Consider the following 16,799-nt stretch of genomic DNA (forward strand, 5'->3'; position numbering starts at 1 on the left):
AATATCTTTTATCCTTAAACTTCCAATATTTTGCTTCTTTTTAGTGAGCTCATATGTGCATTTAAATAATCTGTCCTAAAATTATTTTCAAAGATAGTTTTAAAAATCTTTTACTTTATTAACACATTTTAATTATTATTTACTAATTGTAGGATCACTAGATTAATTTGTAAATATTCTAAACTAAGGTTATAAATACTGTAGTATAGATTTAAAGTTATTGAAATATTTTTGTTGTATTAGTGATTCTAGAAGATGAATAGATGAGTTTTGTTAATACAAGTAAAATAAAATACATTACTAAAATCTTAAATGAGTTCAAAATAAGCGCAAAATAAGTTTAAAGTAGGGCGGAACTAGAGTGTCAATGATGGTTTCGATTGAATCCAGTAGTTTTGGTTCACAAAATTTATATTTGTCTATAGATTATTATTAATACCGAGTAACTTAAAAAATAAAATTCAGAACCCATAAACTTTAAATTGTGGCTCTGCATCTAAATTGAAGTAAATAATTTCATTAACAATTAACAATAAAAGTTAAGAAAAAATGACAAAACTTAAAATGTTCATGCAACTAGTTGATAGATATAGATAGATTTAGAGAGATTTAGTCCCTACTTATAATTTTTTCCTATTACTATTTGACATTGGATGAGCCTCCCTAGTTTTAACTTGTTCAAACATCCCCACTGACACCAATGTTGTTAGCTCCGCCTCGAATTAAATAATAAATCCACACTTGACTCTCATCTTTCTGCTTTTACTTAAATCTTAACGCTTAACACACATCCTCATTCTCACCCTCTAAATTCATCAAATACACACTCACTTTTCACAATACATCATTCATCAATGGCTTCTACTGCCTTGTCACAAACTCTATTCTCCACTCTCAATTCTCACAGAAAACAACCACTTGTTTCAACATCACATTCCTTGAAAACCCAATTCATGAAGAACAAGAATGAGTTCATCACCAGCTGTGTCTCTCCTGACAGTGATGCAGTTACCAAATCTGAAACTCCAATTGAATTGAGTATGCATTACCCTTATTCTTTCTTATCTCTTCGTATTTCTCTTTTTACTATCCACTTTAACTGCGGGGTTGGACTTGAGCACGTTTACGCAGGGTCTTGGGAAGGGCCGCACTGCTAGGAATGTGATGTAGGCAGTCTACCTGATGCAAGCATAGTGGCTGATTCCACGGCTCAAAACCGTGACTTATAGATCACATGGAGATAACTTTACCGTTGCTCCAAGACTCCCCTTTAAATTAGAACAGATTATCTCGTTTGAATTTGGTTTTTAGGGACCTTGTTGTGAAAGAATTGATTTTGTGCTTCCAAAACTTTTTTTGGTTTCAAGAAACAAATTAAACAAAACATGTTTGGACAAGAAAACAAAGAAAAACTGTTTTTGAGAACAAATCAGTTTGGTCTGATGTCAAAGTTTGCATCTTGGTTTATTTGTAGGATACCCAGCATTCCCTACTGTGATGGATATCAATCAGATTCGCGAGATTTTGCCTCATCGGTAAGAAGTTGCTCCCCGTTGTAAGTAATTATTTATTTGTTTCAATAATGTGAAGAGGCTGCTGAACTTGCATTGTTTGCAGTTTTCCGTTTCTACTAGTGGATAGAGTGATTGAGTACAATCCGGGAGTGTCAGCTGTGGCTATCAAGAATGTGACAATTAATGATAACTTCTTTCCTGGTCATTTCCCTGAGAGGCCTATCATGCCTGGTGTCCTCATGGTTGAGGTATATATCTCATTCACTTTTCATTGGTTGAAATTCTAACCGAGTCTCTTCGTAGAATGTGAATAGAGTAGAGATCCTTCCTTAAAATTATAGTGTTTCTTTATACTAATTTTTGTACCACTTATGATGTATTTTAGGTTAAATTTCAAGAGTGCATCTATACGGTCATGGTGTCATATATTAAAGTAATTGTATTTGCAAATATCTTTAATAGGAAACTTCAAGTAGTTCAAGATTCATCAAAAGCTAATATTTCTGTAACCAAGAGTTGTTGCCTCCTGTGTCTAGACATTGTGATTGTCAAGCGGTAATTATCATTGCAAAGAATAAATCTTATAATTGTCAGATTCATATGAGACATGATGTTGTAAAACAATTGCCAAGAGATGGAATAACTTCCATTGACTATGTGAAGCCAGAAGTAAATTTGGCCGATCCTATGACAGAGACTGTTGGAAGAAAATTAATTCTTCAAACCTCAAAAGAAATGGGGTTAAGGCTAACAAGATGTCAATAAGATGGTAACTCAACCTATATAATTGGAGATCTCATGAAGTAAGTTCATATGGTATTTTTTTTATAGCCATGGTGTTCGGGTGAGCTTGCATGTACCTCAACTAATTTCATGGGGTAAATGCTACCCTCCACCAGCACAGGTACCGGATAACTCTCTCCACCGAGGCTTAGATAGACGAGAAGAGGCTTAGATAGACGAGAAGAAATCATCTAGTATTTTGTCTCCGTCGGGAATTAAATCTGAGACCTCATGGTTGTCAACCCACTTCATCAACCACTAGGCCACTCCCTTGGATGCTCTTATGGTAATGACAAGTTGATATTGACACTGAAGCACGGATCTTTATTGAGAGGATGCGTTATAACTCGTAATGAATTCATATTTCTTAAGGATAGTGTATTGAAACCAGTATACACTTGATAAATTCACCTGTATGATAGTGGAATGGGGCTGCTCCTATAAACTTTGGTCAAGTCTTTCGAGCTCTCATGAATAAACAGGCACGCACTTGGCCTATCCGCACAAAACCGCTGTCGAACATCACAATTATGGGGGTCAAAATGTGATCGGTGAAATCTCTGACTTAAAATAAGATTTTTTTTGTTCATAGAAATATTATATTTCACCAGTAATTTTGAGAAATTTCTGACAAATTATATCCGTCTAAGTTTGGTTCATAGTTTAAAAGACACCAAACCTATTGCATTTGGACCATACAAATCCAACGCTTTTAACCTTTTATTCCTAAAATATCTTTTGAAATATGTGGGGATTGTTGACAATAATTCAAAAGCCAACAGACCAAGTGGCTTCAAGCATGGCAAGAGATAATTAAGTGGCATCTTGCATGAAATTTTTGGACAAGTGGCATGAATTAAAACCTACTCTACCCCTATAAATAACTCTCATCATTTGCAATCAAAGGTATGAACAGGCCTTCTGCCATCAATAAATTCTCTAGCTCAATTCTCTTCTAGTGCTCTTTTTCCTCTACAGATATTTAACTGCGTTCTCTTATTCTCTTTTTCTGACTAGCTGGTGTGTTATTTAGATTTTGTTGTTCCTGTTCCCTCTTTTTTTAAAGGAAAGCTTGTTTAATCCTGGAAGATTTTTCACACTGAAATAGTTTTAGAACAGTGCCTAGTTCGACTCAAGACAATTAGTGCATCTGCTCATAAATAATATTGTAGTAATAATTTATATTCTCATTGTTATTCCAACAGAGGAAAGATATAGAAAGAAGTTCAAAAAGATTGACAACTACACCAATTTAGCAATAGAGAAGATTGCCCAACAACACTTTTTGCATGATGGACACAATTTGTTTGGTGTGATCTATGTTGAATTGAATGGCACATTGACATAATAAGTGTAAGCATATACTGTTGTGTTGTTTGTGATTTGGGCATTTGAAACTCTTAGAACCATCTTTTGTAAGGAAACCAATTTCCTTATGGGTAAAAACAAATGATACACATCATGGTAACCTTCAGCACCAAATTCTCATGGACTCGATGTTGTCCCAGCATGGAAGAAAAAGTGAAAAGTGTAACAATGTGCATATTATTTTGGAAGTTTAAAAGTTACCAGTTTAAAAAAAAAAAAAAAACATTTTGGAAGCTGCAGCTGTTCATGATTTCTTCTGGTTGGCATGTAGTTTTCTATTGGTTCTTTATTGACATGTCTGTGTGCCTGTTTCTTTGGTGAGAGTAATTAGCGGTTGTGCAACACCAGATTCCTCCTTGACAAAAGATACTACAATATACTCCTGTTGGGAACCTTCCGTTCTAGATCTTCAAGGACCTAATGTAATCATATCAAAGAAAATGTGAGATTTTAGAATTTCAATATTTTCTTCCTCTGATCAAAATGCTTTCTATTCTCTAATGCAGCTGTCCAGTTTTTGTTGAAACTGGTAAATTTGTATTCATGAGCATGCCTAATGCTGGAGACCTCCAAAAAGTGTCTTAACAGAACAGAAAAGGAAAAGAAATACTTACAGATTTCTAAATAAATCTACAAATTGGTCTTCTAATCCTATTTCCTTACACCAAAAGTAGAAAGATTCAATACAATTCCATTTAACTTTGCGAATGGAACTTGATCTATCTTCAAAGCATCTCCCACTCCTTTCTTTCCATACAGTCCACCAGATGCAATGTGGTATCATCCTTCTGACTCTTGCTGCCTCCCTTCTCATCCAAACAGCTCGAAGATCTGCTGTATGTTCAGGCATGGTCCATTTTGTCTCTGTGAGGTTGAGGAATATTTCCCAAAGTTGTACTGTGAATTTGCAATGTAGGAATAAGTGGCTGTTGGTTTCATCTGTTTCTTTGCAAAGAAAACATCTGGAAACTATACTAGCACCCTTTCTCTTCAAAACTTCTTGTGTCAAACAGGCCCTCTTTGCCACCAGCCAACTGAAGCGTTTCATCTTGGTTGGAGCTGGTCATTTCCAGATATTTTTCCATAATTTTGGTTGCCCCCCATTCTGCACCCTACCCTCCTTCCTATATACCCTGTTAACAGTAAATTGTCCATCTCTGTTGTGTCTCCGCCTCAGAGTATCTGGATCAGTGCTGGTGCTATTGAAATCACCAATCCTATTCAGCAGGTTAGCTACCCTTTCCACCTCACAGTCATTCAAAAATCTTCTAAGGACAGTTCCAGCACTGTGCACTCTAAGCTTCATCAATAGTGGCCTCTGGATTGTTGCATAGATTAAACAAATCCGGAAATGCTTCCATCAGTGCATTTGTTCATTCCAAGCATCCTTCAATTTTTTTATTTTTTTGCCATCTCCTATATTCACCAGCAGATTCCCTTCTAACTTGGGCCAAAGAGCTCTAATAGTCTTCCAAACCCCAACACCATAAGTAACATTGCACAAATTAGTACACCAAGGATTGAGTTCACCAAACTTGCATTTAATTACCTCCTTCCACAGTGCTTGTTCCACACTATTGTACCTCCATAGCCATTTCATCAACTAGCTATTATTTTTTATTCTCAGATTTCTGATGCCCAACCCACCCATCTCTTTACCCTACTGTGCTGTCTTTCACGTAACCAAATTGTAACCTCTGGCTTCTCCACAACCACGCCACAGAAATTCCCTTCTAAGTCTATCCAATTTTTCCTGAACATGGGAAGGTAAAGGGAATAAGGACATTACATATGTAGGAAGAGAATCAAGGACAGAATCGATAAGTATAAGCCTTCCTCCCAGAGATAAATATTATGCCTTCACTTAGCTAACTTCTTTTCTGTTTTCTCCACTATACCCATCCCAAATTTCCCCAGCTTTGTGTTTGCTGCCTAAAGGCATGCCAAGATAAGTTGTAGCTTTCCAGTTTAGTATCAGCTTTGTGCAGCTGTCCACTTTATTTGCTTAATATTAAAAAAATAAGCTAGAGACAGTTTGGTGTTTGCGGCACCAATGCTCCCTTTCTTTTTTCAAAGCTTGGTGAATGGATTTTAAGGCACATACAGGTCAATCAAGGACTTCTCTGATAGTATTGTATAGGAAGCAGGGGGCCTTTGATGGCTTTGAGAATGCTAAATATACTCATATGTTAGCGATCACTGATCACCAGGTTTAGGCGCATCTTGTCTTACTCTGAGAACTCCACAACTTCTAACCATTTGAACCATCTCAACAATGCTTCCAGTCAATCACCCGCTGTATATGGTTATATTCTTTCAATGTCTTGTTTAAAAAGAGTCCTAAAAAGTAAAATCTGCTGAAGTGAAGAAGGATGATAATACTTCACGAGGAAAGGAAAATTTTAACGTTGTTTGTTGGTAGAATAATTTAAATGTGGAGAATATCCCACAGCATATGTTAAAGGCGATTCCCTATTTCCTTCCTTTAGTTTTTATAGTAGTTATTTAGATGGATAAGGTGCCCGAAAACTTTCTTTGGCTGCAAGATGTTGTTTTGTTATCAGATTCTGATGGGTATCCATTTCTGTCAATTTAGGCAATGGCACAAGTTGGCGGCATCGTTATGCTGCAACCTGAAGTGGGAGGTTCCCGGGAGAATTTCTTTTTCGCTGGAGTAGACAAAGTAAGGTTCAGGAAGCCAGTGGTGGCTGGAGATACTTTGGTAATGAGAATGACACTGATCAAGCTGCAAAAACGTTTCGGAATAGCGAAGATGGAAGGTAAGGCATATGTAGGAGAAGATGTGGTTTGTGAGGGTGAGTTCTTGATGGCTATGGGCAGTGGTTGATGCTCTTCTGCTTTACTAGTTTGAATTCTGGCACTTTGATTAGTTCTGCATCTGCTCCCTCCTCATTAATTGTTTGATCGAGCGAATCTAATTGAGGCTTTTGATGTATTTTCCTTTTAAATTAAACCATAAATTATATACATTCAGTATTGAGTGCCAGTTTTCTGTATCTGAGTGTAGAAAACACTAAGGAGGGCATCATTGGCCATACATTTTAATGTTATCATTCTTTATTCTACGGCCAAAAAGGCAGTGAGTCACAAGTTGTCAACAATCAGGCTGAATTCTATGGTTGTGACTTGTGAGAAATTCTACTCAGGTCAATTTTTAATTTGCAAATTATGCTAGTATTTCTTGCTACCGATAAACACAAAGTTATGCTATTTCATGCACAATGGAATCTTCAGATTTCTCTAAAGCGTCGATATGTGAAGCAGATATCCGAGTCCGGAGCCTAAAGGGTATAAAAATACACGGTATTTACCAAAAGGGGATGCCCAAAAATTTATATACCAAAAGGGGTATATCGTGGGCTGATCCACGATATACCCCAAAGTTTTTTTTGGCTGTCAGAGCCAATCAACGAAAAATTAAAAAAAAATAAAAATTGAACGTATAACGTGGACTGATCCACGTTATACAATATAGTATAACGTGGATCAGTCCACGTTTTACAAAATATATTTGTAAACGTGGTCTGATCCACGTTTTACCTCTAAAGTTTTTTTTTTTTTTTTTTTTTTTTTTTGCGCGAGCACTAAAAAAAAAAAAATTGGTAAACTTCTTCTTTTTTGTGCAACACTTAGTGTGTTTTTTCATACTTTGACCAATGATTAATCGTGTGTGAAGACTTCGAAACGTCAATATTTTGGACGAAGAAGAAGTATGATTCTTTTTCTCATTTTTGATTTCTTCCTTTCTCTCTTTTGTTGCCTTTTTAAAAAATGGAATGACCGATCATGAATTCTATGACGTTTTTAAGACCTCACTAATCAGCCAACCAAACTTTTCCATGAAGCGCCAGGGAACCATGCATTCCTCCCGGGCTGAGCTCTCGCGTGTCCAGGATCCGATCAATCATATAGAACCTGATATTTTTTTTCTGCGTACAATAATGTAGGCTCAATACATCAAGGATACGTAGACGTTCGGATCGTTATTTTAGGGGTTGAAAAGGTGCCCGAAGTAAGTTTTGTTTGAAAAAACTTAGTGTTTGACTGTAAGGTTATTTTAGTCAACTTTATATGTCGAGAAAATTAATCAGCTTTATTTTCAAAAATTGAAACCGCAGAAGTGAAATTGACATTCACAGATACATTACCCCGCGATTTTTACGTTGAAATCTATTGCGTATCATCATCTTATAAGTAAATAAAACTGAAAATTTCACGCCAATTTGGGGGAAAATCGAAATTGAATGGGATAAAAGGAGTTTTTTTAAAAATCGGCTCGGCTTGTCTGCGTAGATCTCGAAAAAATACGCAAGTTCAAAAAAAAAACCCGTAAAACGGACGTCCGAGCGCAAAGTTATGACCATCTAAAATTTGACCACTTTACAACTAGTTTTTCTCCCTATATCTTGTAGAATTATATTTATATTCAAAATAATATTTTGTCGTGATTAAAAAATAACACACTTAAATCAAAACCTTAAAAAACAAAACACTTAAACCTTAAACAAAACTTACTTCGGGTACCTTTTCAACCCTTAAAATGACTATCCGAACGTCTACGTATCCTTGATGTATTGAGCCTACATTATTGTACGCAGAAAAAATATCAAGTTCTATATAAAATATTGACGTTTCGGAGTCTTCACACACGACTAATCATTGGTCAAAGTATAAAAAAACACTAAGTTTTTTCAAACAAAACTTACTTCGGGCACCTTTTCAACCCCTAAAATGACGATCCGAACGTCTATGTATCCTTGATGTATTGAGCCTACATTATTGTACACAGAAAAAAATATCAAGTTCTATATAAAATATTGACGTTTCGGAGTCTTCACACACGATTAATCATTGGTCAAAGTATGAAAAAACACACTAAGTGTTGCACAAAAAAAAAAGTTTACCAATTTTTTTTTTTTAGTGCTCGCGCAAAAAAAAAAAAAAAAAAAAAAAAAAACTTTAGAGGTAAAACGTGGATCAGTCCACGTTATACGTTCAAAGTTTTTTTTTTTTTTTTAATTTTTCGTTGATTGGCTCTGACAGCCGAAAAAAAACTTTGGGGTATATCGTGGATCAGCCCACGATATACCCCTTTTGGTATATAAATTTTTGGGCATCCCCTTTTGGTAAATACCGTGTATTTTTATACCCTTTAGGCTCCGGACTCCAGATATCCAATGTTTGAAATTTGGAATTCATTGTTTTGACCTCTCACAAGTCACAACAGAAAATTTGAGCTACCATAACACATCTCAGAGTACTGTAATTGGATTTAGTAAGATTCAAGAAAAGACATAAATTTTCTCAGGTGTACTCATAGCATGAAGTATCAAATCCAAGCTTTTGATTTCTTCTTTCTACACTCAATGATCCTTTGAAGTAGAATACTTGGATAAGAAAAGAAAGTGGCCCACAAAGATTAATGGTAATTCTAATTAAATTTGTCTTCAATAATTTTAAGTATTTTTTCTGTATAATGTATCGAGTATACGTGCCCAAATAATTTGGCTTGAATGCGCGTGCCACATGGACAAACAAGGGGGAAATAGTTCAACATTAAACAAGAATAGTCGTGAATGGCCACCCGTAAGTCAAAGTGTGTAACTGAATTTTTCGAGCAACTTTATGGGACAATTTATGTATTATGCAACTTTATGGGACAATTTATGTATTTTTCCTTTAATATATACACCGGATATTGAACATGCTATTTGCGCGAAAGGTACCTAATATTTAAGACAAATTTTAACAGGTGTCATTTCTAGGGATGATGTTAAACTTTTGTCCATGTTTTTTTTTTTTTTTTTTTTTCAAGCAAAGATAGATATTAGTCATAACCTTTTTTTCCACCTCTTCTTGTTCTTCATCCATCTCTTCTCCTTCTTCTGCATATGTGCTGCAGTAATTTGAAGAAACGTTGCTTATTTGTGGTTGGTTTGGTTGAAGAAATTTGAAAAACACCATTGTAGGGTTTTCTTAGCTTTGTTGAAGAAGACAAAGTTGTCTATTGATTTTAGAACAATTGGGTTGCAAATGATCATTGAGATATGTTGGGATTGATATTAGAATATTATATATCAAATTTGGAGCAATTTGAACATTTGAAACAAAAACGTGTCGGTGAAATTTCTTAAAAACTTCTGGTGATCCTGTAGTACTTGTGAACGATTTATTTCAAAATTGCGACACAATTTGTACTAAAGCCGTGGTGTGGCTTTAGTACAAATTGTGTCGCAACTTTGAAATAAATCGTTCACAAGTACTACAGGATCACCAGAAGTTTTTAAGAAATTTCACCGACACGTTATTGCCTCAAAATTGTTCAAATTGCTCCAAATTTGATATACAACATTCTAATATGAATCCCAGCATATCTCAGTAGTGATCATTTTCAACCCAATTATTCTAAAATCAATAGACAACTTTGTCTTCTTCAACGAAGCTAAGAAAACCCTCAATGGTGTTTTTCATGTTTGTTTCAACCAAACCAACCACAAATAAGCAACGGCTCTTCAAATTACTGCAACACATATGAAGAAGAAGGAGAAGATGGAGGAAGAACAAGAAGAGGCGGAGAACAAGTTATGGCTGATATCTATCTCTGCTAAAAAATATAATAACATTGACAAAAGTTTAACACCATCCCTAGAAATGACACCTGCTGAAATTTGTCTTAAAAATCAAGCACCTTTGCGCAAATAGTATGATCACTATCCGGTGTATATATTAAAGGAAAAATACATAAATTGTCCCATAAATATACAACTCACACATGTAGTTTGCAGTTGATAGCCCATTGTATCATCGGTGTATAGATAATGTATCTGTTCTGTATACCTATATATATATATAAATTAATAAACTTTTATATATATAATGTATATGCTTTGTATAAACACATGAAACCAACTCAAATTACAGTGTATACAAAATATAACTACACACACATTAATATACTTTGTATAGACAATGTATATTTTCTATATAAACACATGAAGCCAACTCAAATTACAGTGTATACGTAATATATTTGTTCTGTATAGTTATATATAAATATTACATATACTACAGCGCCAAATATGAATCATCGGAATACGAAGATGAAATATGACAGTGAATGAACATGACACTGCAATATCCCTACACAAAGTTAATGAATTCATCACACGCTTAAACAAGCATCGTACGGGCAATCGTTGTTTTCTCCCCATAATGTGGCCGAGTGGGAAAATAGAGATAGATGGGTAATAAACTAATTCAAGTGATTATCACCAAGTAATTATCCCAAAAAAAATTCAAGTGATCTAATAGGGCTTTGTATTAAACTCATGGGATCGCTGTGGCTTGTGACAAGTCCATCCATTAAAAACTCCTAGTAATCCACCATGACAATTTGTACTAAACTCTTGGTGATAGCCATGAGTGGCATCCATCCGAACTTATGGCAATCCACTAGGATATTGCGGCCAAATTCTGAGCCTAGAGAGGTTAAAACTTAAATAATGGCATGAAAATATCTTATTTGTGAAAATCTCCTGATTTTTTACGGGCTAGCACACTTTAATGAGTTGCTTTACTCTGAAAGGAAGATGAACTTTGGTCCTCTGGGTGCTAAGTGCTCTCGTGATTCACGGGAAGGAAAAAGTATATTGCATGGTACGAGATGACAAAAAGAGAGCTTAATATTTGAAATAACAAAGCTATGAAGTTTAGTTTTCGTTAGGTTACATGAGAGAGGGTGATTTACAAGAATGGCTTTGGAGGTGGTGAAATTGAACTTTTGAACCCGTTTGCCCTAAAGGTAAAAGTTTAACTTTTGACCTAGTTCAAAACCATCCATTTTCAAGGTCATTGTGTATAATTTCATGCATGATAGATCATTGGAGCTCAACAACAAAACATATTGTGCATTTCTCAAGCTTTTAACACATATCACATACCTAATTCAACAGACCAAGGGTACAAGGTAAATTAGTCAAGCAGCACTCTTTCTAGAATATTGAATGTGAAAGAAGCACCACAAAAAGATACACGGAGTTAAAAGAAAGAAAGATAGTTATGTGACAAAAGGAAAAAAGAACCAAAAGAAAAAAAAGGCTTTACAATGCCTAACCAAAAGCAGATTTACAAATTTCCCTTCAAACATCATACAGACAGCTTGAACTTTTTCCAGTTAAACAATTGATACCAGCATTTTTCTCTTGTCTGCTTTTCACTCAAAACAAAAGACTGGTTAATGTAGTGTATTTTCTCAACATTCAAGGCTCCAATTTTGGAGCACATGTCATGACAGCATCTGCCACGGTTAGGAAAATCTTGTCTTCTCCAATCATGTCTGGAAAACCAGATGCATGAAGTTTGTCGAGCACCATTTGCCCCGGATTTGCCAGAACAAGCTGTAAACACATTAAAGTGTGAATATAAATACCTGTCTTTTATACAGAGAAAAGATTGGTACAAATATAAAATTGATATACTGCTTGCTTACTTCAACATTTCTTTTCTGGAGGGACTTGACCAAATCTTCTAAGGCATGAATTCCACTGGTATCTATATCAGTAACAGCTGCAAGAAAGCATGAAACAAGTTACTCTCAGCTACTCAATTGAAACCTCGAGGAAAAGGGAGTCGAAGAATTTAGTATTTGGAGAATTCCTTACGTGACATTTCAACTATTAAATACTGGATCTTCTGTTGATTAGTTTCTTTTATTTGTTCTTCTTCATCAGTTAGCCATCTTAGTATCCTGCAAAACATTGATTTTGATGCGAATCCAACTTTGGGTAACAAGCAAACAATATCGTTAAGCTAATGAGGTAATTAGTACCTGTCCCTCATGTAATTGGAGTTGGAAAAATAGATAGCAGAATCAACTCTCACAATAAGAATGCCAGGGACTTTTGTTGCTTCCGGATATTGTTGTATGTTTCTGTATACAGTAGTCCTCGGGACCTTGCCAAGAACAGCAATCCGAGGCCTTGTAACTTGGAGAAGGATTTTGGCAAATGATATAGCAACCTGATAAATCATAATATTGATGTTCAAAATTTGTTTTACTATGATGTAACCAATCCAAGAAACTAAGCTAAAGAAGAATTTTCTAGCTTGTTTACCGCGATCAAGAGGCCTATCTCAACAGAATCGAAAACCACCCCTAAGAAGGCTCCCATGCAAGCAACGAAATCAAACTTATCAATCTTATACAGAAGAGTCATTGCATCGACATCTATCAACCCGATAACGGCAGATATGATGATGGAAGCCAGTATAGCATTCGGTGTGTATTTGAACAATGGTGTAATCAGTTCTAGAGTTAGCAACACAACACAAGACATGACAATATTTGAGACTGCCGTTTGGCATCCAGCCATATAGTTGACTGCTGAACGAGAAAAGGATCCTGCAAACAGTTTCAAGTTCATTTGCAATCAATTTATTGAGAAAGTCAAATATTAATTATGGTAGGGCACAGAGGAATAAGTACAGACTTCTTGTGTTTTCACCTACCAGTAGCCACATAGCAGGATGTCATTGAGCCAACTATATTCATTGTTCCTAAAGCTACCATTTCTTTGTTCCCATCAATTTGGTAATCCTTCAATGCTGCAAATGTTCTTCCAATTGCTGCAGCCTCCTATAGTTCCAACAAGTTTGTAATATAAAAAGTAAGCTTTTCGTGAAAAGAATGCTTGTCCGAGAAATGAGTTTGGAAGCATAACTTACCGTTAGTGCTATCAAACCAGCAATTGCACCAATTCTGAATCCCTTGGCTAAATATTCACCACTGAAATAGATCTCCTTTACTGATGGGGGATTGATCCCTCGATCGATGTGTTTTACCTTGATGTTACAATAAGATCGAATTTAAGGCACATGAAGAGAAAAATCATATAAAGATAACATAAGAATTATGATAATATTTTATATCAAAAACTCACAATTTGGACACCATGTTTTTCAGCATGGAAGAGAAACACAAAGAGCGTTGAGAGGACAACAGAAATCAACGGAGCAATTGCAGGCACCCAAAAGTATTTCTTGTTCTTCTTTCCCTGTTGAACAATAAAAGGCAAAACAAAAGGAGAAATAATTGGCAATCAGATCAACCATGACGGTAATAGAAGTTGTACTTAAAGGGCAAGGAATATGTATTGATTCTTACAATGAACTTGGCAGCTAGAAGGAAAGCCAAGAAAGATACTCCTATCACAATAGTCTGCCAGTTCCACTGGTCCAAATTAAATAGCAGGATAGTCAGTTAGCCTATTGACAGTTGATGGGAAAAAGAAAAGGAGTAAATTGAGATTCTTGAATTTCTCTCACCCCATGATGTGCTGCAGCAAAAACTGATTTCATAACAGAAACAATGTCGGTTTCCTTTGTGAATTTCTTTATGCCAAGTAGACCCTTCAGTTGTTGAAGGCTGATAGTAATGGCTGCTCCAGCCATGAAGCCAACAATGGCAGCATGAGATAGAAAGTCAATCAAGAAACCCAGCCTACAGAGGAAAAAGAACAAAAAATCATTAAAAAAGATTATAGGAAAGAATTGAGATTAGCAACATGTATGTTAAAGCATGTAGCATACATTTAATACTATTCTATCCACTATATTTGTATGGTCATAGAAATGAATTGAGATTCCAAACATGCATGTTAAAGCATGTAGCTCTGGCCTATATATAATAGTACCATTTTGTATATCCATTTGTATGGAACATCTATTTGAGAAGTCAAACAATTTTCTCTTCAACTGTGAACTTTTAACAGCAATAACTGAGCTTCAATCTCTCAAGTAAGTTGGATGCGGCTACATGAATTCTTAATGTCCAGTCGTTCGATTTAAGCTCATATTAGTCCTCCAATATTATACTATAAAATAATGATTTTTCCTAGCATTTTCTAAATTATTTTAACTATAAACTTATGGTTTCTAGTACTATTCATGTAGCTTTACTTACTATGAAATTCTACTTGAACCAGAGTATAGATTCAAAGTCCAAATTTACACCAAAATTCAGAAGGTGGCACTCTAATCAGAGCCCCTTCAGTTTTTCTTTTGGATGAAAGTAGTAATTATTGCATGTTGAAGGAAGAGGAGATAACCTGAAAAATCCAAGAATGAACTGAGTAATGCCTGCAAAAAATGTAGCAGTGAAAGCAAGACGCTGATACTCCAGTTTTTGTTTAACAGGATCAACTTCTTGCTGAAGCATACTTCCAAGCAACAGAGACACCACAGCCACTGGCCCTATAGCAATATCTCTTGAACTTCCCATGAAGGCATAAACCAAAGGTGGCACAAAACTACTATCTGTAATAAAGAAAAAAGACAAGTCATTCTTTCTCTTCTAATAAAGAAGGGGAGAAGAGAAGGGTGAGGGATAAAGCAGTTAAAGGTGCCGCCTAGCGGTCAATGAAGTGAAAATTATATACCGATGCCGCATTTATCCTAGGGTTCAACTAAATACAATATTTTCAACATGACACATACTGACATACACATATATTTGAAAATCCAATGAAATTTTAAATAAATAATTTCAACCCATCATTTAATAAAATAATGAGTTCCGTGCTAAGAATCCTAAAGGGAACCCATGATCGGCTTCTGGTGAAAACCATGAGAGACTAGGGTCGGTTCAAAGCCAAAATTTTAGATGATTTCTTACAATCAGCCTAAGCGTTGGTGTAGAAAGTTACTTTGGAATAGTAGAAGTACGTGTGTGCAAACTAATCCAGACAAGACACCAGTATTATTTAAAAAAAATGAGAAGAAGATTGAGGTGGGGATGGGGAAAGAACGAACTTACATAGCCCATATTGAGGATCCAAATTTGCAAGTCTTGCATAACCAATATCCTGCAAGGCCCAGTTGATAAAACACTCGTTAACATCGGCCAAAAAAAAAAAAAAAAAAGGAAAAAAAGAAAAAATTGGAAAAAAAAAGAAAAAGAAAGAAGAAGCTCCAAAGACTAGCTAGTTAATTTCTTGTGGTATTGTTATTACCTGAGGGATACAAAGACTGGCTATAGTAAGGCCAGCAATAAGATCACCTTTAAACTTGGACAAATTATAAGACCTTCCCCAATCAAGAATTGGAAAAACAGCTTGAATCCCAAGTACCAATTTCTTTGTCTTAGATTGGTCCTTAAAATGTCGTAATGGATCATCATGAAAAAATGTTTCCTTCACAGTTTCCGTAATCTCCTTAAGTAAATTTGGTTTTGGCGGAACACCAACTTTGTGAACATATGGCAAGTTCTCTGAGTGCCTCCGTGAAGAAGCCACTCTTGATATGTCCGTATCCATTTCTTCAGGATTGTCAGTAACACGACGACTCATTATTCTTCCCTATTTACAGTATTAATCACCTTCAAATGTACAATATGAAGACGAAGATTACGATAACGTAAGTTTCCATACAAAAAAGGACAAAAATATTAAAAACAATAAATTTCCATATAAGAAAGGACAAGCAATTAAAAATAATATTAAATTTCCATACAAAAAAGGACTAGTAATTAAAAACAATCTATTACAGTATTTATTTTGGTTTGTTTTCATGGGCCATCACTATATATTTCTGTCACGTAATTAACGGGCGGATTTAGAATTTAAGACACTGTGTATTTGAGTTAAGAAAAAAAGTTCTAAAATACTCCCTCCATCTCAAAATACTCACCAGTGTTAAAAACCAAGATAAAATTGAGTAAGTTTTTCCTATTTTACCTTTTATATTAATTACAACGAGTTTAACCGGACCCAATATGTTTGACAGCATGGATAAATATGCAAAAATCAACTAAAATTTAAACAAAAAAGAGTAAGCTATGGACATCATTGCAAAAGTGCAATGGGTTCAGTGGTGAAAACATAAAGATTGAATCAATCAATTGGTTTAAATTCTTGATTAATTGGCTATGCCCCAAAACTCATAAGTTGGATCCCCCACTGCTTGCTAACAATGTAAAAAAGTTTTTTTAAAAATAGGCATTTGCATAGGAAGAAGAACAAGAAGGCCAAAGTGTACCTAGGAAAGAAAGATAATGGGGATGAGTTTAGGAGGAGAGATACTTAAGAAAAGGGAAAGGGAGAGTGTTACTTATATAGG

General features: G+C 35.3%; 2 protein-coding genes across 2 annotated transcripts; one reads left to right on the forward strand and one right to left on the reverse strand.

Annotated features, from left to right (window-relative positions):
• The first annotated feature begins 675 nt into the window (after positions 1 to 675).
• Positions 676 to 6,761, forward strand: LOC132606412 (uncharacterized). The gene is made up of 4 exons (XM_060319902.1): positions 676 to 1,038; positions 1,475 to 1,535; positions 1,618 to 1,762; positions 6,262 to 6,761. The coding sequence occupies exons 1-4, from the start codon at positions 855 to 857 to the stop codon at positions 6,511 to 6,513; spliced, it is 642 nt and encodes a 213-aa protein (XP_060175885.1). The 5' UTR covers positions 676 to 854; the 3' UTR covers positions 6,514 to 6,761.
• A 4,805-nt stretch (positions 6,762 to 11,566) lies between these two features.
• Positions 11,567 to 16,799, reverse strand: LOC132606413 (sulfate transporter 1.3-like). Its single transcript, XM_060319903.1, has 14 exons — positions 16,719 to 16,799; positions 15,695 to 16,059; positions 15,499 to 15,547; positions 14,792 to 14,999; positions 14,010 to 14,184; positions 13,849 to 13,914; positions 13,625 to 13,738; positions 13,410 to 13,526; positions 13,194 to 13,320; positions 12,800 to 13,086; positions 12,514 to 12,704; positions 12,347 to 12,432; positions 12,175 to 12,251; positions 11,567 to 12,082 (listed from the first exon to the last, which is right to left on the reverse strand). Exons 2-14 carry the CDS (start codon positions 16,028 to 16,030, stop codon positions 11,945 to 11,947), a joined length of 1,971 nt encoding a protein of 656 aa, XP_060175886.1. The 5' UTR covers positions 16,031 to 16,059; positions 16,719 to 16,799; the 3' UTR covers positions 11,567 to 11,944.

Source organism: Lycium barbarum, chromosome 8 (genome assembly GCF_019175385.1).
Source record: "Lycium barbarum isolate Lr01 chromosome 8, ASM1917538v2, whole genome shotgun sequence".
NCBI lineage: Eukaryota > Viridiplantae > Streptophyta > Magnoliopsida > Solanales > Solanaceae > Lycium > Lycium barbarum.